This window comes from Halichoerus grypus, chromosome 3, assembly GCF_964656455.1.
Source record: "Halichoerus grypus chromosome 3, mHalGry1.hap1.1, whole genome shotgun sequence".
In the NCBI taxonomy this organism is placed as follows: Eukaryota; Metazoa; Chordata; class Mammalia; order Carnivora; family Phocidae; genus Halichoerus; species Halichoerus grypus.
The window spans coordinates 97,982,552-98,006,880 of NC_135714.1; the positions used below are offsets into that span (position 1 = coordinate 97,982,552).

The 24,329-nt window shown below is 37.0% G+C and overlaps 1 protein-coding gene and 1 long non-coding RNA gene across 2 annotated transcripts in view; one reads left to right on the plus strand and one right to left on the minus strand.

The window, feature by feature from the left end:
* The window catches only part of LOC118535454 (uncharacterized), a 92,211-nt gene that overhangs the window by 25,706 nt on the left and 42,176 nt on the right, over positions 1-24,329 (minus strand). The gene's annotated exons all lie outside the window — the stretch shown is intronic.
* Positions 12,188-24,329, plus strand: part of MYOZ2 (myozenin 2) — a 39,382-nt gene continuing 27,240 nt past the window's right edge. Inside the window, exons 1-2 of the mRNA XM_036091780.2 lie at positions 12,188-12,332; positions 12,892-12,980. Coding sequence (XP_035947673.2) covers positions 12,905-12,980 — 76 coding nt within the window. The 5' untranslated portion in view covers positions 12,188-12,332; positions 12,892-12,904. The remainder of the gene's footprint in view (positions 12,333-12,891; positions 12,981-24,329) is intronic.

Consider the following 24,329-nt stretch of genomic DNA (forward strand, 5'->3'; position numbering starts at 1 on the left):
TAAAATTGGGGAAAATAGACCATTAAAAGAAAAAATGTTTCTAAATACACTGACTCATACATACATAAATACATTAAGTAAATACATATTTCCTTAAAAAAATCATCTATTTTTTTCCCTGCAATTGTTTAGTAAACAGGTAAAGAACAAATTCTTAAGTGAGATATTTTCCCACTGCGTGTTGCCTAAGAAAAATAAATTTGCCTGAGTCTTTCTTCACAGAGACAGTTCACCTGCTGCAGTTTACTATGGGATGGGCCATTGAAATATACAGTTGACCCTTGAACAACATGGGGATTAGGGGCACCAACCCCCCCAATACCCCACAGTCAAAAATCTGCATATAATTTTGACTCCCCCAAAGCTTAACTACTAATAGCCTACTGTCGACCAGAAGCCTTACTGATAACATAAACAGTTGATTAACGTGTGCTTTGTATTTTATACATATTATAGAATGTAGTCTTACAATAAAGTAGGCTAGAGAAAAGAAAATGTTTTTAAGAAAAACATAAGGGAGAGAAAATGATGTACTTACAGTACTGCACCGTATTTATCAGAAAAAAATCTGTGTATAATTGGACCCATGCTGTTCAAGGCTCAACTATGTAAGGTAAGACTTAGTGGTGTTATCCACATTAAAAGTAGATCCAATTCATGGCTATTTTGTAAATTTTCTGCACACAGGAAACAGAATCTGTCCCAGAATCAGCTAAATTGGTTATTCAGGTCTCTCTCTCTGCTAACGGCTTTATTCCTAAAGCATCAAGTTTTTACAGCAACAGGTATACGTAAGACAACAAGCATCTCACTAAGAGTAAAAGACATGTTTACCTTAAAGATTTTAAATTTAATGGGGAGATATGAATTGTGATGGTCTGGACCTTCATTACTATTAGAGACAGTGTAAAGAGCATCTATTGTGAAGCCAAACAACCTGGGTTTGAGTGTTTGCAACAATGCTTCTGAGCTAGGGCAGGTTACTTAGTCTTCTGCATTTCTGTTCTTTACCTGTAAAAAAGAGGCGATGATAACAGAACTTATCTAGGGGGTTGTGAAGATTAAATGAGTTAATTTATGTAAAACAACTAGAACAGTCTCTGATACACCATGAGGGGTATAGAAATGATAGTTGTTATAAATGGTGATGGTAGTGGTGGTGATGGTGGTGGTGGTAGCAATGCTTCCCTTTAGATATACATCACCTGGGAACTTCTGGTTATTGGCCCAGTACTCTCAGAGCCCTAGCATTCTAGTCAATTCAACTAAGTAAACACAATTTGGAAATTTTAAGAATAAATTGAGGAGATTTTTTTCATAACGTATCCTCACCCACCAATTGATCCTGTGATAATCCACTTGTGGGATACAGAAATCCCCCACTCAGAGATCCCTCAACAGGGAAGGTAGACAATTGTCTTTCTAGTCCTTGTTTGGACCAGTTCATCAATCACTCATCAATTATGAGTCCCTCCATAAAAAGATGGGGGTGGGGAGGAATGGGAAAAATATTTAACATTAATGAAATTTTATGATTTTTTTGTGGTGCAAAATGATTTAACATAAAATTTCAGCCAAAAAAAAGGAGAAGGAAAGTAACAAAAGAGGAAAAAAGGGGAAAATATTCAAGACAGTAACTAATGAAAGTATAAATGCAGTGCTTCTTAGATAAAAAGGAACTTCCTATACACTTATAGATTCATAGATTCTGATTGTAAAAGTACCAGATGCAATAGTTCCCTTAACAAACATTCTCTTCTATGCTGATGGCATGGTTTAATAAAAAACTAAGAACAGCCCCTCATCTTCTTTGCTACTTGTAGTCAGAATGAACTGCTACATAGTGATTAGGCAAGACTGAAATTATCATTTTGAAACAAGACATTTTCTACACCAAATAGCAATGTTAAATGAATTAACTCAGCTTCTTAGAGGTATATTTGCAACCAAATCATTTGGGTGCTCTTACAAAGAAAAAATGGCCATAAAACTGAAATATTCTAGAGGAAAGAAAGGACAGTTCCTTTGCTTGACCCATAAATATCTAAAACTTTTCTTTATCCACTTGCTTCCTCCAATTCTTATGAAAGCCATTCCAAAATCTTTCTTTTCATTCCCCTCCATGCACCCTATTGCTAAAATCTCAGCCCATAATTATTGCTTGATCATATTCCATCCATCTTACTATCACCATTTAATTCCTTCACTTCCAATATGGCCTTCTTCTGCAGAAGAAAAAATTTCAAGCACTCCTCTTTCTCTTTAATGTAAATCAAGCAAGTTTCAAATTTGCTGCTCTCTGCTGCCATAGCTCAAAAATTATTTAGGAATTGCCACCCAAAGGGAAAGTTGTGAATATTTACATTAAAACTTTTTCTTTTTATGCAAGTCACATAGTGTACAACTTTCTCCCCAATTGGACTATGAAATCCTCAAAAACAAAAACCACACTTTACTCATTTTTATAAATGCCTGCCATAGGCATGACCTCAAGAAGCCCTCAGTATGACTCTTGAGCCCCAACCACATGTACTTTCTACTGTACCATCTATGGGCATTTCAGCATTTTTTAGGAGGAGCCTAAGTGAGGGAATTTTGAGGGAAGAGCTTATAGGAGACGAGTTTGAAACAACATTTGCATAGCAAGCAGACTTTTTGCTTAGATTGTATGTTTATTGCATTCATTCATCCCATCCATCCATTTATTAAAGTATATTAAGTGCCAACAATGTGTCAGATACTATTCTTGGTGTTAGAAATACAGCAGAGAACAAAAAACAGATAATAGTTTGTGCCTTCGTGGCATTTACATAAATATGGTAGATAGTGATTAGTATTACGGAGAAAATTAAATCAGGGAGGTGGAGGAATTCTGGAGGGAAGAGGTATTGTATTTTTTAACAGGGTAGACAAGGAATGCTTCACTGAGAAGGTGGTATTGAGTAAAGACCTGAAGTGGTTTGGGACAGAGTCACACGGATATCTGGAAGAACGTGTTCCTGGCAGAAGGAACAGCCTAGAATGTTTGAGCAAAGCAAAGAAATTTGGAGGTCTAGAGCAGCAAGTGCAAGAGAGGGAATAGAAGATGTGGTCAGAGAGTTATCAGATGGTAAGAGTGTGGAGGATAATTTTAGGCTATTCTTAGGGCTGGATTTTACTCTAGGATATGAACCCATCAGAGCTTTTTTGAGCAGAGGAGTTAAATTTGATTTTTAAAAGGTTCTAGCTACCTTTTGAGAAGATGCTTAAGTGAGATGTAGAAATACATGTAGAAATAGAAGACCAACGTACCTCTGACCAATCTCCTGACTTCTTTCTCCCTTACTTTGCCCTAGTCACACTAGCCTCTTCACTTTTCTCAAATATGCCAGACATGTTAACACGTTGGGGTACTTGCTCCTTCTTCCTGGAATGTTCTTCTCCTAATACATCCATGTGGCTTCCTCTTGCCTTTCCTTTGGGTCTTTATTCGAATGTCACCTTTTCAATGAGGCCTTCTTTGGTCATTCTAAAATCACAATCACTCTCCCCAACAATGCTGCCTGCCTTCTCTACTTTATTGTTTTTCTTTATAATTATCATATCTAGCATATGGTATATTTTACCTGTTTATCTTGCACTATGCCTATCTCTCCCACTGGAATGTAAGCTCCATGAAGATAGGAATTTTTAAAGTTTGATTTACTACTTAGTGCCTAGAATAATACCTAATACATGTCACTTGCTCAATCAATAGTTTTTGGATGAATAAACTAAGAAGAAATAGGAGGAAAACCAGGAGTATATGGTTTTCTGGAATCAAGAGACCAAGCTTCTCGTATTATAATTGCATTGTATGGTGACAAGTGGTAGTACACTGTGAGCACAGCATAATGTATAGAGCTGTCAAATCACTGTATTGAACACCTGAAACTAATGTAACATTATGTGTCAACTATACTTCAATAAAAAAAGAAAACCTTTCTAATACTGAAGATGCATTTTTGACTGAAGATATATGTGTATATTCGAGATATATTGAGGTTGTGTTTGCATGGCATGCACACTATTTCGGCTTCAAGGGTTTTGACACAAAATAAGGGAGGTAAATTTCTCCTAAGCAGTATCACTTCTTGACCCACCACTGCATATCATGGAATCAAGAGGTAAGAATGGAGAATGAACGGTTAAGTTAACAGTGGTGAGAGGAACTAAAATCCATTATATTCCTGCCATATGCCATGCATTATACTATGCTATCCAACCAATATTTGCCACATGACTACGATATGCCATTACTCTCATAAGCACTGGGATTACAAAGTGACTTAATCTACTAGGGAATAAAACATTAGAGACTTGTCAGAACAAAGAGATTGAATACATAATAGATGTATTGTACATTTAAACACAATACAACGTAAACCAGAAGAGCAAGTGACCCAAGAGCAAGCACAAACTACTTGGGAACGTCAGAAAAGGTTACAGGAGGTGAAACTATTTGTAGATGGAAGCTATGGAAAAATCAATGGAAACTCACCAAGAGAGTTCATCAGGTAGAGGGGAAAACCTAATGTTAGCAAAACTTCAGGTTCCCAAACAATGAACATGAGTAGAGACCTGAGAGCCTAACAACCTCAAGCCCAAAGATAATTTTAATATAATCTTGTCAATCATATGAAATGAAAAACAGGAGAGAAGAGCAAGAAGGCTCGGACTGCAGTTGCCTTAGAGCCATTGCTGCGTGGTTGGAATAGAGAACTAAAAATGGAACAAGGCCCACTTGTACGACCTACCAACACTGTGACTATAGTCACCACCCACCCTGGCCAGATTTGTGTCTTGAGAGACAACATACAAGTTATTATCTCCTCTCTTCCTTTGGGTGAGAGAAATGGGGTTGAGGTAGACTTCCATTCCCCAGACTAAAAGTGATTTTAAGTGCTTGATTAGATTGTAAGGGGAAAAGGAAAAGAGAAGATTCTATGATGATTCCTGGCTTGGTCTGCAGTGTAGGTAGTGATGTTTACATTCTCTATATGTGCATATGGGGAATTCAGGATGAGGAACTCATTTGAGAGGAAAGACGATGAGCCCAGTTTGGGATATGTTAATGTTATGCTGTTTGTAGGATGCCAAAATGGGAGTGCTAATTGCAATTTGGAAATACAGGTGAAAAGGCTGGGAGAGAGGTCAGGATCAGCCACTTATGACTGTCTTAAATGTAATTTCACGAACTGATGGGGCACAGCCTTACTAAGACTAATGCAGTTGGGAAGCTAGCATGTCTGGACCTGCTCAGAACCTGGTCCCTTGCAAATTTATCTTGGTGATGGCATGCTGGAGATCCTCCTGATGGCACCACCTGGCCCTGATACCAAATCTCACTGCACATTTCCTTTTAAACATTGCATGTCACATACTTCTTTCCTCCTACCAGGATTTCTCCCCAATGATCAACCATCATAGACCTACATCTACAATGATGTGTACCACTCCAAATCTCAAATTATCAAAATTCTTATTGCTTCACAGATGAGTATTTGTTTCTCTTTTATCTCCAAACATGTTCGAATTTCCTCTTCCAAAACATGCATGCACACACACTCACACACACTTGCAACTTGTTTTCCTTTTAGCTACTGAACTCTTTCTCCCCTTTAGTTCATGGCCAATCCTTTCAAATAAATAGTTTCCATTTGCAGCTTACACTCCCTAACCACTCATTATTGCCTTAAATCCTTTCTATTTGGGTTCTGTGACTACCACATTAAGATGATGTCTCTCTTCTGCCAAAGACTGACTTCTTGCCAAATCCAATGACCTTTTCTCATATGTCACTCTCTGTAGAAATTAACAGTGCCTGGAAATCCTCTTTTCTTTTGAACTTTGCTCTCCTGGTTCTTATCTAATTTCTTTAACTTTTTCTTATTCATTTTTTTACTCTCTTACTCACTCAACAAACATTTACGAGACACTGAATTTTTTACTTTTAAAATGTGTCATAGTTTAATGAAATAAAGTAGTAGGTGGGTTGGATTTAGGCAAACTCATGGGAAACGAGCAAATTAGTGGACATTTGGATGGTGAGCAGATTCAGAATATGGAGAGTTATTCTTATTTATTTATTAATGCCATTAGGTTGTGATAACACTGACAAATCACTTTCACATAGGATATATACTTAACAAGTACACGAATCTTCACTGTTCGTTTCTGGATGCTTTATTTCTTAGCAATCCCTCTTCTGATCTACACATGCTTTATTTCTGTGTATTAATACCACAGCTCAGTCATATCCATCTTTCTTGGTTAAGGAGCCATTCTGTTTTTTCTATCTGTGTGACCTTTAGCATGTGATCTAACCTCTCTGTGTCTCATTGGCAAATGGGAATTAAGCTATTGTTATTTAAGGTGACTTCACATATTTTGCTTGTCATCCTTTCACATGTTTATGCTACAGTTAAACTTTTGATGATAATAATAATGATGGTTAACTTTTATTACACACTTAATATGAGCCAGGCATTGTGATAAGCACCATGCCACAGAACTGCTCTAAGACATTGATGCTATGGTTGTCCTTATCTTAGAGTCAATGCTGCTGATACTCTAGCATGTGATACATAGCTGTGAAATCCAGAGACTTCGCAAAAAATTGTGGACTATACATTCTTTAAAAAACTTCATGTTTTCTTTAATGAACCTTTATTTAATTAGGTCATGCTATATTTGTATATAATAGCAGGGGTACATTTTCTTGCAGGTGAGAAAACTGTCAAAGAAAATGCTTCCATAGACTGTAGGAAAAATACAGGCTGGCTAGAATCATGAAAGGAAATGTGACAAAGTTCTGGATAAATGCTGGGATTATGCAAGCAAAGGAAAAAAAATGATTTGCGGGTTTGCTTTGGCAACTTGTTTCTTAATATTCCTGTATATGAAACTTTCTTTCTTTCCAAGTTCCCAACCCTATTCTGTGAGCCGTCCTTGACAAGCTGGTCATCGGGTTCTGTTTAACTCTCCTTTTCACCTCAGTTTACCTTAACGCTTAATTTAAGAGCCTAGAAGGAAATGCTTAAGCAAGAGAAATAAATTTGCAGAGGAAGGCAGGTAAAACCCTGGGTTTGCCTATAAATGGATTATTTAATCCAGAGTTGGATTTGCTTCTTATTTTTGGCCCTGAAGGTAGTAAGTGTGTTTGTGTGTGTGGTACAGCAGACAGGAAAGGAAGGAGAGGTCTGCACAGCAAATGGCACATGTTTCCATTTGTTTATGTTCAGCACTTGAATAACTTTAGTATTTGCACAGCTGAAGGAAAGGAAAGCACCCTGAGAATAGACACCATGAGGAACTCTAGAAGCTTGCAAACGAGAAACACATGAAATGGAAAAGAGCCACAAATGTTATAAGTAAAAAGGACCCCAGCCAAAATAAACCACATGTTGGGATGCTCTCTTCTAAAGGGAATCGATAAGGAGCACATTGAAATAATTATTCTGACAGTTCTCAATGCTGCTTTATTTTTGTTATGAAGATATCAATACAGAGAAATTCGGAGATTGGGAAGATAGACATTTCTGCACAGTATAGTGAAAATACAAGAGCCTCTGGATCAGACAAAACAAATGGTTAATTCCATCTCTATAATTTTCAAAGATGATGCATGGGGGTTTTACTTAATCTCTCAGAATGTCAGTTTCCTCCTCTGTAATGCAAGAGTAAGGCTAAAAAAGTATGATGAAGTTAAAAGTTGTGTTTTTTTTTTTTAAGAGAAAGCTCTTTGTCCACTTTAGACATCATATTTTCTCAGTTTCATCTGGTTTTAATTCTTCCTCTCTCTTCCACTTACTTTTTGATTGGGACCACAAGCACTGCATATATGTGTTTATGTGATGTTGTTTAGTACATATATACACACACACAATTTGGGGGACTTGATTTCTCCTTTCAGATTAAGGTGAAACATTTCACCCTCGCTTTATAGGCAGAGCAGGTTACAAAACTGTAGACCAATGCGTGACCAACTGCACCACCTAACAAACATTAACTAAATGGCGGTTGTGACAGTTCCTCTTACCCCTGTAGGTGCCCTTAGGCCTTTGCTATAGTGAGACCAGTTGCAAACTCACCTATCTGTCTTGTACTGTCTCACTTTGGCCAGTGGGATGATCAGCACAGCACTGCTTATAACTATTCTGCCCTTGCTATGTCTGGGTAACGAGATTGATTGTAAGCTGGACCTTCCTCGATGTAGAAAAATAGAAACCATGGAAGATACAGCAAGCCAATTAGCCATAAGGAGAATGGATAGGCCTTTCACACAAACCAAAACCCATGCATCCTTAGCCTCACCGGCTATAAGTTTTTACAGCTTTGTTATCCTTTCTCTCCTCCCAGGGTTAGCACCATATATGACACCCTGAAGGCTGGTAAATAACTGATCATCCTATCAGATTTGTCATTTAACATTAGCCTGGCAGCTGTCCTGTTTGGGTTATGTGTGCATCCTTCCAGAACTGAGTCTCAATAATGGTGATATGTTGTCTGCCCATCTAGCAGACAGTCAGTTCCCACATCCTGGCCCCACCCCCACCCCCGGGATCCTGCCCTAATCTTTAACTGCCCACAGTCACCTAATATAGACTGAAAATGGGACAAGGAGAAACACAGAATTTAAAAACAACTGCTCAGTCAGAGGAAGATCAATGTAGACCTTGTTTACCACTTGGCTAAAGGGCTCATTGTTTACCACACTGGCTAAATAAGGTTGCCTTTCATGGTCTTCATGGTGTGGATTTTTGTTAGTGGTATATTGGCAGTGAAATTCACCTTATTTAGTCTCTTTTTTTCTTGTAGCAAGTGGCAAAGGAGTTGGAAACACACTGTGGCAGCCCCAGCAATGGAAATAGTTTGGTTACAGAGACACTGACAAGTTCAGCCATAAACTTCCTCCACACTAGCCTCCCAAGGCACCGAGTTCTACCATTAGAATCCCATTATTTTGCCTACAAGAAAAGATCTCATCTTTTATTGTTAGCACCATTTAATTTAAAATACTTAGGGCCTTGAGGGAAACCTAAAGTACTACTCTGCTTATATTAGGGTTAGGAAGAAGCATCAAGGACAAGAATAATTAATAGGACAATTAATAGGGCAAGACAAGTGTAGGTACTGAGATCCTTTTTCTGATATAGAGTGTGTGTGTGTGGAGGGGTGGGGGGGAGGCATCCTGGGTCTTGGGGATGGGAGGGGGGCTGCTGAGGACAAAGGAAGATTGCAATTTGACAAATGTAAGGGAAATTTAACATACAGCCAGATCTCTGTGCAGATGAAATAGAAATATATTAACTGTGACTTGATTTAAAATTTAAATGCATTGGCTTTCAGAATGGATCGTCTGAAAATGCTTTATAAAAACCGTAGAGTTCTTTTCTAAAATTTAGCCTAGTCATGAAGCACATGGAGAGCATACACTGTCCGAAAGTTACAATACCAATGATTTGCTCTTTCTTCTTTTCAGAACAAATAATAACTCAGAAACCAGAAAGCGATCAAAGATATGTATGAATGAGCTTAAAAGTAAGGCAAACAATTTTAAGTATAACTGAAAAACAAAAACAAGTAAGGTGTTACATTCTTTAAAACTTTTGCAATTATTTAAAATATCTCCTTTCATTTTAGGGACTCCTGGGTGGCTAAGTTGGTTAAGCATCTGACTCTTGGTTTCGGCTCAGGTCGTGATCTCATGGTCATGAGATCAAGCTCTGCATTGAACCTTGCATCAGGCTTCACCCTCAGTGTGGAGTCTGCATGGGTTTCTCTCTCTCTCTCCCCATAAATAAAGAAATAATTAATTTTTAAAAATCTCCTTTCAAAAAAAAATAAAAAATAATAAAAAATAAAAAAATCTCCTTTCATTTTAGAAATCAAAGGTAACATAACAATTATTATCTGCTGAGGACACCGGTTCAACCTGTAGAGCTATATAACACAAAATTGGAAACAGATGAAGTTGACTACCTCGGAAAACTGGGGTTTTCTGAATATATTTTTATTTTTTACTGAATAATGCAGTCGATTGTTCTAATACTTTCATATTGCAGGAATAATAATAGTAAATGAAAAAATTAATATTCATTAAGCTTTTATTAAGTATCAGAAATTTCTAAAATTGTTATATGTAAAATGTCCATGACATGATGTGGTAGAAACTGTAATCTCCATTTTATAGGTAAGAAAACTAAGAGTTCAGGAGACCTAACTAATAGCTTACTACAGTAAATGCTAGAGCCAGGAATTGAAGGGCAATTAGAGAATCTTAGGAGGGAATTTAAATTCATTTGGCTTTGGCAAAATGGTTTCCCATTGGTACCTGATTAATATCTTCAAAGCAAACAATTGCTTAGAAGCAATTGTAATAGGTTAGCTTAAACCTACTACTACCCTGAACTGTGATCAGGCAGTCCTATGATCAGGCACTAAAAGTATAACCTATTTCAATCTCATTCAAAACAATTTCTCTCATAAGTCGCCACCATCTTCCCATATTCAAGTTACTCTTCATTTATTACAATCCTATTTCCCCCCAAGTGTTTAACATAACAGGAAGAGAATTCCAAAATCATGCCAAACCTTTAATGCATTCCACAATTAATCTCCAACCCACTCATTTATTAATTCGTTCAATGAATATTGAGTGCCCACCACATACTAGTCACAATTCTTGATGCCCAAGCCTTTATGGAGTTCCTTGTATTTTGGTAGGAAAAAGAGACACTAGATAGATAAAATAATGTCAATATGTTCTTGTGTCAAAATCTGGGAGTTGTCACACAGTAACCACTTATCTCCTTTCTCAGTAAGTTATCCTCTGAATTTTAGCTGGGCGCACAGCCACACAGAATAAAATCTGTATTTCCCAGCCTCTCTTGAGCTCTGTATGGCTACTCAACTAAGTTCTGGACAAAGGGATGTAAGCCAAAGAGATGTGAGCAATATCAGGACATGTTCTGAAGAAGAGACAGTGTGCCTTTCTCATTACTTTTTCCTTTTTCTGCTAACTAAAATATGAACATGCTGGCTAGAGCTGGAGCAGCCACTGAGGCCCAAGGGGACTGCATGTTAGGGATAATGGAGCAAAAAATTAGAAGGCAATTGAGGCCCTGATGATTATGTCAATCACACCAATCCTAGATTATTTACCTCTGGACTAAGTATATATGTGGGAAAAACAAACTTCTGTCTTTTTAAAATTTCTGTTTTGGGGGTTTTTCATCCACTTCCATTTGACTTTAATATTAATGAAAAATATAAAGAAAAATGAAGCAAAATTAGGAACCAGAGCGTGGCACCACGTGATATTTTAGACATGGTGACTGAGGAAGTGCTTTATAAGGAATCAGTAATTGAATGGAGTCCTGATTGCATGGGAGAGTGAGCCACATGGGTAGAAGAAGAGCATGTTCCATCAAGTGGGAAATAGTAAAAGCAAAGCCCAGAAATGAGAACATACTTCTTCTGTGCTCAAAGACCAGCAAGGAGGCCAATAAAGCCCACCTTCCAAACCTGTTATCCTCTCATTCTCCCAAACAGGAATCCTTCACTCCAGACCTTGCAAAGATTAGTCAACTTTGTAGGCTCTCTTCTTTATAGGTCTCTTCAAAAAGTATGACCCAGTTATGAGTCTCAGCTTTTACTCAAATAGCTTCATGGTTCAACCTTTAACACCATTGCCAAGTGTTCCCCCACTTTGCCATTCAAATATTACCCATTTTTCTGGACCTAGCATAATTCTCACTCCTGCTTAAGGAATGGTTCTACTGGTTCACCCAACATTGCTTTCTTCATTCTTGAAACTCCATAGATATTATTACCCATACTTTCATTGTAATGGTTAATGATCTATCATTCTGTTCTAATTCACGTACGTGTCTCTTGCCACCTCAAGAAGATGCAGCATAAGATCTACATCTTAACAAGTTTTAAAAATCCCTTTTGGCTACTATCTCCTCAAAGAGAAGGTGCTCCATAAAAACTTTTTGTATGTTCCTTCAACCATCTCACAAACTAGAAACATAATGGAGAGAACCTAATCTTTCTCTGTTCCTCCCTTTCGCCAGGAAGATATGAGTAGCTGAAGTATTTGGTGCTATATATAGTCAGTTGATGTCAGCTGGATGCCAGTCTCTTCAGAAAGGCTCAGTCCCCAGTTTGAGTCAGAGCTAGGGACCATGCCGTCCCAGGCTCAGGGATAAAAACCATCGGGCCCAAGTGCCATCCATATTCCATCTCCACTCTTTCCTCCACAAATTGGGACTCATCCCTGCTGCAAAGCACAGCCTAAGAGCAAGGTGAGTATATTGTTTCCTAAAATGTTTTATTAGTCAGTTGTCCAAGGAGGTTCAGAGTTATGACTCATAAATGGGCCTTCTTTGCTTTAAAGGGCAGCTGTTGATGCTAATATTAAAATGCCACCACCAAAGAGTTCTGGTTTAATCTAGTGTCCTTTCTTCATTCTTACAGTTTGCTGGAACTGATGTACCGTGATGCTGGTACAAATGAAGGCCAGTAAGGAAACGATGACAGATTAAAATAAACTGTGGAAAAGAAAGAGGGAGGGGAGAGGAGGCAGCTCTCTCATTGTTTCTCCTTGCCTGGGGACCATTGTACAAGTGTATAGATAAGACTGGGACTGAAACTCTGAGTATTATCTTCTGTTCACTGTGACATTGCCTGTCAATGAATAACATGCTCTGTCACAAGATAGATAAGGCATATTAAAGTCACTCAGTAGAAACAATAATAAATTCCTAACAAAGAACGAAGATGCTCTCTTTCAAAAGGATGATTATAAAATACTCCAGATGAGTTCTTCACATTGTCTCAATAACGTTCCTTTATTTTCCACAGGGAACAAAAGACCATGCTTTCACATAATACCATGGTGAAGCAGAGAAAACAGCAAGCATCAGCCATCATGAAGGAAATCCATGGAAATGGTATCAGTGAAAATCCTTTTTTAGCATTACTCTAGCTCAGCATTAACAAAGATCCTTCCTGATGATATTTAATATTCTATAGTTTACTTCCTTTAAATTCTTGCTATTCTGTCATAACAAACCTGGAGCTCTAGCGGGTGTAGAAAAGCCTATGGTAACTAATCCTTTTGTAGTCATCCTTTCTCATCTGAAAGCTATTTTCAGATGAACAACTGCTCTAAAGGAATGAAGCAATCTGACAGCTGATGTACATTCTGCTTGGCTTGCCTTTCACATTTCACATTATAAGTTAATATCACTCTCAATTCCTTTTTTTGGACAGGTCTCATACTTGTCTTCATGGTCCAACCCACATGGCATATCTTGCTTTCTTTTACCTTATATATCACATAAAACATTAAAAATATATTCTATCATCTTTTTTGTACAAAAACTGTTAAGTTGGAATTCAGATTGTGAATTTCTTTAACCCCGAAACCAGTCTTCATATTTGGTAATTGGTTTACTAAGATATTTTCAATAGAAATCTACTTTTATTTATGATGTCTAGGGAAATATAAAGTTTATGTAGTCTCAAAGCATATGACTCAAAAAATTTAATATAAATTAGACGCAAGATGATATTCCATTCTCCTTTTCCTTAAGTTCTAGCAAATACCTCTAGAAAGCAATGCTTTATAAATTGCATTTGATTGTTATAAAGGAAACTTTATGAGCGAAGGATAGCATCAATTTTAAAAGTGAATGGGTAGAATATCCAGATGCTTTTAAGGGCTGATTTGAGCCATTCCGGATATATCTGTGGAGTTTTCAGAATGCCTCCTTATTTCCCCTCCATTGACAAGGAATGTAACCTTTCACCTGAACACTATTGAGACCTAGAGGCATGAGATCTGGTGGGGGCAGCCGGGAACAGGGGTAAGTATAGTGTTTTCATATTTCACCTTCCATAAAGCACATTGCATAGAACCAGTCAAAGATTGTTTCAGATACTCTCCATACAATGTAGTCATATCTAAAGAGTCCTGTTTTTAAGTTTCATTTTCTATTTTCTGCAATATAAAATTAGCATACTGGATTCAACTTAGTTTCCATGTTTTACTATGATGTCAGACTAGCTTGGAATAAAGTGAGAATAATTCTGAATCAGATTCCAGAACTAAACTTGTACGGGTCCAAAGTTCAAAAATTCACACTTCTTTTAAATTTTTATGTTTCTTTATAGTTCCTGGTTCAGGTAGTTTACTTGAAATTGTTTTTATAGTTTTCCTGATCAACAAGGAAAAACTGGATGAACACGAGTTTGAGAATAAATTATTTACCTTAAAACTGGAATTGAGATAAGTTATTTTCTAATTGCATTCTAATCATTAATCAATTGATCCATTTAATGTATTCCCAGTTTAAATCATGTGTTGGATTCTACTCTATGTTAGTCCTGACATAGACCTACAAGGGTAAGAATATCTTTTTCTTTTTCTTATAACGTAAATTTTGTGTTTATGAAATTTAAAGAAAAAATACAATTCTATCTCAAGGGGAAAAAAACCCTCCAAACTATTATCTTACCACCAGTAGGTCCTGGCCATGTAAAGTCTGCTGAAGCCTCCCTCCCAAGTCATGGGTAGATTTCCAACCCCCTTAAGGGGAGTCACATGCTCTGCCTGTGTTTGGAGGTCAAGTATCCAGATAATGCAGGATGATCGCAGACTTTCTTAACTCATCTCAGATAAAATAGCTGTAGTACTTTATGAAACAGCTTAAATAATTTCCCTCTCTTATTTCCTCTGACATCTTATATGGAACTTTACTATTTGTGTATGACATGGTGTCTAGAGATCCAGAGCTAGGGAAGTGTCATGGATGCTGAGATGAGACAGACTGCAAAGAAACCTTTTCGGGAATAATCCTCCAAACTTTCAAATACCTCACAGCAGCAAAAATCTGGATAATTTAAGATAGAGCATGCAACTGTTTTGATCTTAATTATAACACTTAGTAAATCAAACTTGGGTTGGATTTTCCCTTATAAAACTGAACAGAGAAGGATGTTTTCAAAGCCCTCCTTCTCTCCTTGTGCATCAGGATTCTTTTTCTTTTGTACGTTGTAACTCCTTTATTTTTTATATCACTTTTCAAAAACATTTAGCCTGGAGAAGAATGAAACGTGACAATGAACTGACTAAATGGGTTGTTTTTTAACATGAACTGCAAGTTCACTCCAGTTCTTGTCGTTTGGGAGAGACACTATAGCTGGTGAACCTTTGAGATCAATCAGTAGGAAAATGTAAGAATCAAAAAAGGAGAGTTGTACATCAGAGCACTCATTCCATCTGAAGGAGAAATAACCTCCAAGAATTAATGAAAAATCCTACCCATCTGGACTAAAATACATAGAACTGGATAGAATGAATAAAAATGTAGATAACTTCCAGCCTCTACTAACTACACCCCAAATTGTTACTCATTACAGATCCATTATGTTTGTCATGTCAGATTATGTCCCAGCAGCAACTATACCACACTCCCAACAAATAATTAATAGAAAGTATCCCCTGACACTAAGGCTCTATACTGTCACATCATTACATCATTATATCATGATCATCATCATCATGATCATCATCAATATTAGAAGGAATAGAGCTGATGGTAGCAATTGTCTTGCGTTACTGCTGTGAAACAAAACTTCTGTGCTTTATACAGAAGTAAGAGAACCATGTTGCTACCATCTAACAAGTGCTATTCTAAGACAGGCAAAAATACAAAAATATTTTGCCATTATCTGTGCATGAATTAGTTGTGGGGGCAAGAATAGTTGGCTTATCAAAGTTTTATGTCCCCCAGCCCTGTGCCATTTACCCGTAATTCGTACATATTCTCCGGTATTAATCCTGTTCCTCTTCTCACTAAATCTTCCAGACTTGAATACTGGAGGAGGAGGGAGAGAGATAGGGAAGCATAAAATGATAGGGAGTGATAAGCTGACAGAAAGAGGAGGGAGAGTAAGAATAGAAGCAGGTGATGCTCTAGAGAGCCACTGGCGTCTGTCCCGACGTGGTGGGGAGAAGGAATTGGGATGAAAATGACCATAAGAAGAACTGGGCGTACGCTGACCCCCGGGTCTTACACACAGATGTAACTGACAGATTAGAAGAACTTCAGAAACAGGGAAGACCACAGTGCCTCGGAAGGCTGCTTCAGTCACCCTACAGTTTTTTCACTGGGGCTCTGTGAGGGCTTTTTTGGGATGTTTTTTGTTTATGTTTTTAATTTTTCCCTGCATGACTGGTGAGCAGCTTTTCCCAGCACACAGAAGAGGACTGAGCAGGCTGTTTTTGTGACTTCAGGAAAAGAGTTTAGCTTTGTGGTTTGAAAACAGGAAGCCCGGGTTCTAAATGGAGTGCTGTTGTTGGTATGGTACCAGGAGCCCTGGGTTCCAGACCAGACCTCAGATGCCTCATCTGAACATGAGGAGGTTGGATTTGCTGATCCATTTAATTCTAAAATTCCATGATTCTAATTTACTGAGTTGTGTGCTGCAGTCAAACATCAGCATATCTGAGTTTCTCCAATAACAAAGACAATGCTAATATCGACATAAATTGCAAGGGCACTTTGAAAAGTATAGAGTATAAAATCTAGAAATTCAGATGGAAGATTACGTGAAGACCCCTTTTGCTTTTCCTGCATCAGTATATCTTAAACTATAATGTTTTAATCAAGCCATCAATGTTAAAATTAGGACACCAAGAAGGCCTTAAATACCACAGATCAAATATGAAAAGTTTGGGGAGAAAAAGAACTTAACCTAATGCTTCAGTGTACAAGTTTATTAGTCTTCCTTGGTTTAAATTTTCACATCAGCACTCCATAACCCCAAGAAAAAAGTGTGCTTTTTTGGGAAATTAGTGAATTCGTAAGATTTTTTGAGCATGCCATAGGTTTCTAAACTTCTGTAAAGGTCCTTCAGAAAAGTAGCACCAGAGAGCTAGAATAAATTCTAGTCACGACCCAAGCAGAAATCACAGTATTAAGTCCAACCATACTATTCTATCATCCTAGTTTCTTTGTTGTCTTTTTCACTCTAATATGCTGTACATGTACATTTCATAAACAGTACTAGATGATTGTGTAATTCCAAACTGTGTAATTCAATATATTGGTAATCTCATTTCTTAAATGTTTAAAAAATTACAGTTACTAAATGATAATATTTTATAGTAAGTTTTTGAAAACTTTATAAAATAGCTATCGAACTCAAATCAAAGCAAAGAGATATAAAATAGGAAATTAAAGAATCTCAGATGGATTTCAAAATCAACTTTTTAATGTAAAGAAAATTATTAATGGCCTTATTATCAACTGTAGTCTTTTCAGGCATTATTCAAAATGACAGTCCGGACTATTATCTTTCATGTAATATGTATATGTGTATGTTACATTTTGAAATAAAGCATATTTTATGGACTATTATTCAATCCACTTAGGCCAACTATCTGTATACAAGCAGAAGAGACTTGTGCAAGTACAAAGAAAATTGTTGGCCTCAGGCTTCTAAGTAAATCAATAGGACCACCGTAGAGCAAGTCAGTTTCGTTAACTCCCCTCCACTGGTTTTGCCCATTCTACCAGAATTGCAACTGCCAGGGAATCATGGGAAAAGGGTTTTTTTAATTAAGACCTTTTGTCTTACTACAATTATGTGTAAATGAGTATCTTTACAAACCATGAATTAGATTCACTGATCTAACTAAATATGTAACTTTTGTTAGGATCAAAATTTCACATTAAATGTGTAGAACTACCTGTGCACACATAAATCATTTGATCAAGTTTCAGAACGTTAATGTATGAAATAAATGTGAAAAAAAGAATGTTTCCTTTTGGAGGAACTTAAGTCCAGTGTTTGTTCATAAGACTATGCATTAATGTAAGGTTTGAAAAAGGAACTGATCACATTTTCAAAGATCACATATTGTCTCAATAAAATGCAATTTTCCATTTGGTTTCTAATACCCATTACAATGGGGCTCTACAGTATGAAAGGTAGAAGGAAAGTATACTCAAAAAAAATATTTGAACTTTTTAATGTAAGATTTTAAACCTTAGTTTAACTACAAAAGTATTGAACGTTTGAGGACACTGCTGAGGAAGAATATTTCTAGTAGATTAAAAATTGTGGGTTTTTTGTGGAAATTAATTTGATTATGGCCAAGACCCTTAGATTATATGTCTGTATCAATTTATAATTAGATATTCAACTGTTCATAAATAATCATTGATTCTTGAAATAGTAGCCAAATACAATATATCAAGAAAATCTTTAAAGAACAAAGGGAAAATTCTGGATCACTATAAATGACATCAATAGGAAAGTATGCCTAGCAATATTATTTTCAATAGATGATCTAATGCCACAAAGACAACCTTCTAATCCATCAAGGCAAGGATATGTATCCTGAATAAGTTATATCATTTATCAGGCATCCAGATTAAAAACACTGTTAAGACCCTGCAGAGGGGTTTGCACTAAAGGGCAGGGAACAGCTGGACTTGGATTCTATGTGCTCAGTTGACAGTGTTCTTCACTCTGTAAGTTTAAGTAATGAAAGTGTTCATACATTAGATTCCCCTCACAGATGGTTTGGAACTACTGCTCCAGTTATAAATTTAACTATTGGAAGGGAAGGGAAGAAAACCCTAGAGAATTTAGATATGTCTTTTGCTGTTTGTTTGTTTATGCAAAATATGTTGACTTAACATATTCCTGTGTCTAGTACCTTGCTAGTAAATACTTAACAACTGGTTCTTTGGGGCGGGGGGAAATGCCTTGGTTTCCAGAGTTTGCCAATTTCTATGGTATAAATACACCCACCACGGCTGATTTCAAGCTACCATCAAGAAGGCACTGAATGGAGATTTAGGAAAATATGTTCAGTAATACGTTATACAGTATTTCCACCATACACATACAAACAGATAGAAATAACATTAGAAGCATAGGTAATAGCAAAATGCAGTAAAAAGACTTAAAAAGTGATACGTTTTGAGTATTTATTGCTTTGTCTTTAAATACTTTTTCTAATTATTAAATTTATATAATTTAAGTTAAATTAGGGCTGTGTTTACTGAAGTTAACTACTGGCTCACAGAATTCTTGAAAATTTATCAGTCAACTCTTGTGAGCCAGTAGAAGTTTGCTCTAGTGCTGACTTATCATCTAGTATTTCTGGCCCCAGAGGTCCTTACTACTTTCAGAGGGCCACTCAAAGCCAGTTAACTCACTGTCTATCACAGAGTAGGAGGGAGAAAATGTAGGCTTAGAGGAAGTGGAATGGAGTGTGACGAATAAGAAAAGAGGTTGAGTGTCCATTATTTTATGCACCTTCTCCTTTTTCCTTTTTGTCTCTTATTTCTCCTCTCTTATGATAAAATTTACTAGTAATAACAGATTGTGCCAGCTGATTAGTAGGTAAGTTCCTCATGGCTCTTACTGAACATCTATTCCTTGTAGCAGCTTGAGTGATGGGTCTAGTGCTTTGCTAAAAAGGAGTGAATGTATCTTATGAAACCAGATGAGTCCGTGACCAGCGGTATATCCATTTTTGTTATAGCTCTGCTCTCTGCTCTCTTTCCTCTTTGAGGCCCCTACTTCTGGGCTTTTAGGCTGGTCTTCCTCACTCTTCCTTATGACTCCCGTCTTAATATAGTTTTTGGACCTACATCAGTGAGATGAAGATCTGGAGAGAATAACTATATCTGCATGCTTTTAGTTGAAAATAAGAGAAAGTCCGACGCCAACTAGCTTAAACAATAAAGGGAATTTATGGCTCATATATCTGAAAAGTTCAGAGGTGATCTTGTAGGGCTTCATCTAGCCACTCAAGTATGCTGCCAAGGATTCTCTGGTTTCGCTGTCTCTGTTTTGATTTCCTTGGGGTAAGCTTCATCCTAAGCCTGGCTCTATCATTCTACCAAGTACTTGCCAATAGTTCCCTGGGCAATATACTTCCGTGCTTACATGCAGCAGGATAAAGAAAGCATCTTTGGCACAACATGCACAGAGAAAAGTCCTGATATTCACTCTCATTGACCTGGGTCAGGTCTTGTACTTGTTTCTGAATCAATCACCAAGCTGATCAACTCTGGTCAAACACACCCCAGAAGATTATTGTAAATCACAGGGACCAGCAGGATGGAATCTACTTAAGTCATGTGGTTATTTCAGAAACATTGGTGGAATCAGTTAATATCGGAGGGCCTTTAAAAGAAGTAAATGAGGGCGCCTGGGTGGCTCAGTTGGTTAAGCGACTGCCTTCGGCTCAGGTTGTGATCCTGGAGTCCCCGGATCGAGTCCCGCATCGGGCTCCCTGCTCAGCAGGGAGTCTGCTTCTCCCTCTGACCCTCCCCCCTCTCATGTGCTCTCTCTCGCTCTCTCTCTCTCTCAAATAAATAAATAAAATCTTTAAAAAAAAAAAAAAAAGAAGTAAATGAGATAAAAGCATTTTCTCAAATTTCTCTCTGGAGTCACAGAATTAAACTTATGCTATAGCTTAGAATTTAGAAGATATAGAAATTAATATAATAATATGCTATTCCTTTTTCTAACACCTCTATTTTCATTTAACTGTTTGTAATGACAAAACAGTAACAGAAATGGGGAGGAAGAAAAAAGTTGCATTTCTGTTTTGGTTTCTTTATGGAAAATCTTTGTAGCCTTCATTGTAAGGAGAAAGATTCTATAACTATGAAGATTGTCATCTCCACGTTTTTTAGTGGCTGCCTGCTTTGGGGCATTTTTCATTTCCTGAAAATGTCTCATTAGAAAGGTTTTTCAGGAAAAACCTAAATGTGTTTAAAAACATTATTTGTAATATATTACATTATATAGAATATGTATTTCTAGAAAAGTTTGATGGAAAAAAATCTGTAGATTTTGACTTTTTGTGTTACTATTTCATTCTCTCTCTCTCATTGCTAATTGAATTGTTTTGAGAAACATTTAAAGGAGATTCCCCCTTCCCATAACTGCACTAAGTATAAGCAATACTGTTTCTTCTATCCTTTGTATCTAAAGGGAACTTGCTATTTTGATTATAGAATCAAAAAGTTGGGCACCTGGGTGGCCCAGTTGGTTAAGCATCTGCCTTTGGCTCAGGTCATGATCCCAGGACCCTGGGATGGAGCCCCATGTGGGGCTCCCTGCTCGGTGGGGAGTCTGCTTCTCCCTCTCCCTCTGCCCTTCCCCAGCTTGTGCTCTCTCTCTCTTTCTCTCCTTCTCTCTCTCAAATAAACAAATAAAATCTTTAAAAAAAGGATCAAAAAGTTGAAAGAGCCCACCCTGTCACTCTCTTTAGAATATGGAGGTATATATTCATAGATATGTTGAAAAATAACCTAGCTTCTCCTTCCATATTCCAAGCACACAGTAACAAAGATTCCAAACACTCGCAAATAGATGAAAGCAAATATTCCCTGTAGAACTCAATAGGTTTGGCAAGCAAATCCCAGGCAACTGTTATAAAACACCCTCATTTATTTTGCTCTCTTCCTCCTATTCCTTTTTCGTAGGCAATCCCTGCCATCCCTGGGGATTGTAAAGCATAGCTTTTTTTTTTTTTTTCATACTGGAGAGCAGACAAAGCTACTCCACTTGCATTAGGAGGGGCTATGAATTTTTTTATTTAATTTTTTTTAATAATACACTATTTTTAGAGCAGTTTTAGGTTTACAGAAAAACTAAGCAGAAAGTAGAGTGTTCCCATATACCCCTTCTCTTCCCAATACATAGTTTCCTCTATTACTGACATCTTGCCTTAGTGTGATGTATTGGTTATGGCTGATGAACCAATATTGATACACTATTAAACACTAAAGTCCAGGGACACCGAGTGGCTCAGTTGGTTAAGCATCCAACTCTTGGTTTCGGCCGGTGTCATGAACTTGGGGTCCTGGGATCAAGTCCTGAGCTGGCTCTGCACTCAGTGTGGAGTCTGCTGGAGATTGTCTCCCTCTCCCTCGCTCTCTCTGTACCTCCCCTGCTCACGCACATGCACTCTCTCTGTCTTTCTCTAAATTAAGTAAATAAAATCTTTAAAAAAAAAAAAAAAAAACAACTAAAGTCCATAGTTTACATTAGAGGTCACTCTTTGTGTTGTAGTGTTTTATAGGCTTTCACGAATGCATAATGTCATATATCTGCCATTATAGTATCATAGGGAATAGTCTCACTGCCCTAGAAATCCCTTGTACTCTACCTGTTTATCCCTACTACCTCCCCCCAAGCCCTTGGCAACCGCTGATTCTTTTACCGTCTTCCAGAGTTTTGCCTTTTCCAGAATGCCACGTAGTTGGAACCATACAGTGTGTAGCCTTTACAGACTAGTTTCTTTCACTTAGCAATTTACACTTAAGGATTATTCATATCTTTTTATGGCTTTGTAGCTTTTTTTTTTTTTTGAGATAATTGTAGTTCATATGCAATTGTAAGAAATAATACAGAGCTATCCCATCATGTACCCTTTCCTAATTTCCCCCAAGGTAACATCTTGCAAAGCTATAGTATACTATCACAACCAGAATATTGTTATTAATAGTCAAGAGACTCCTGCCAATTACAACTCTGCTCTTTATTTCTCTCTCTCTATTTTTTCATTTCAAGAATGCTATATAAATGATACACACACACACACACACACACACACACATAGTGTATAACCTTTGGGGGTTGGCTTTTTTCCACTCAGTGTAATTCTCTGGAGATAGGTCCAGGAGATGTATATTTCAATAGATTTTTCCTTGTTATTGCTGAGTACCATGGTATGGATGGACCACAGTGTTTTTAACCATTTACCCATTGAAGTACATCTGGATTATTTCTGTTTTGTTTTTAATTAAGAATAAAGCTGCTATGAATATTTATACATAGCTTTTTGCATGAACATGAGCTTTCACTTTACTGGAATAAATGCCCAGTATTACTGTTAGTTCTACGGTAGGTTTTTAACAGAAACTACTAAGTTACTTTCTAGAGTGGCCGTACCATTCTACATTTCCAACGGCAATATGTAAGTGATCCAGTTTCTCCACACCCTCCCCAGCATTAGGAGCTATCACTATTTTTCATTTTAGCCATTCTATTTTTTTTTTAAGATTTTATTTATTTATTTATTTGACAGAGAGAGACACAGCCAGAGAAGGAACACAAGCAGGGGGAGAGGGAGAGGGAGAAGCAGGCTTCCAGCGGAGCAGGGAGCCTGACTCGGGGCTTGATCCCAGGACCCTGGGATCATGACCCGAGCCAAAGGCAGACGCTTAACAACTGAGCCACCCAGGCGCCCCATTTTAGCCATTCTAATAGTGACATCGCATTATGGTCTTAATTTGCATTTCCTTAATTTGAATTGACTGATGATGTTGAACATTTTTGTATGCTTATTTGCCATCTGTATTTCTTCTTTGGTGAAATGTCTCTTCATGTCTTTGGCCCATGTTCTAATTGGATTGTTTGCATTTTTACTGGCGAGTTTTGAGAGCTCTTTATATATTCTAGCTTGTTGTCAAATACGGTTTCCCACTCTGTAGCTTGTCTTTTCATCCTTGTAAAAGTCTTTCTCAGAGCAAAAGTTTTTAATTTTGATGAAGTCCTATTTATCAGTTTTTCCTCTAATGAATTGTGGTGTCAAGTTCAATAGTGTTTTGCCCAGCCCTCAATCCCAAAGGTATAATCATGCAGTTTTTCTTCTCTAGCCTATTAATATTGTGGAATATATTGATTTTTGAATATTGAACCAGTCAGTATCCCTGAGATAAACCCCACTTACTCATGGTATAGAATAATTTGTATATATTGTTGAATTCTAATTACTAATATTTTGTTAAGGATTTTTGCTTCTATATGCATGGAGAATATTGGTCTGTAGCTTTCTTTTTTGTGTGTTGTCTTTAGTTTTGGTATCAGGGTAATATTAGCTTAATAAATAAATTGGGAACAGTTCTCTCATCTTCTATTTTCAGGCAGAGATTATGAATTGGGTGTTAATTTTTGAAATGTTTGGTAGAATTCTCCAGTGAAATTATCTAGCTCTAAAGATTTCTTTTTGGGGAGATTTTAAAATTATAAATTTGATTGCTTTATATTTATAGGATTAATCAACTTCTCTACTTCATATTGGTGAGATATGATACTTCGTGCTTTTCAAAAATTGGTGAATTTTTTTTTAAGTTTTCAAATTTATGTGAATTTATGTATACAATTGTTCATAGTATTCTCTTACTATCCATTTGTTATCTACAGTGTGTGTAGTTCCTGTAGTTCCTTCTTTTGTTACTAACATTGGTAATTTG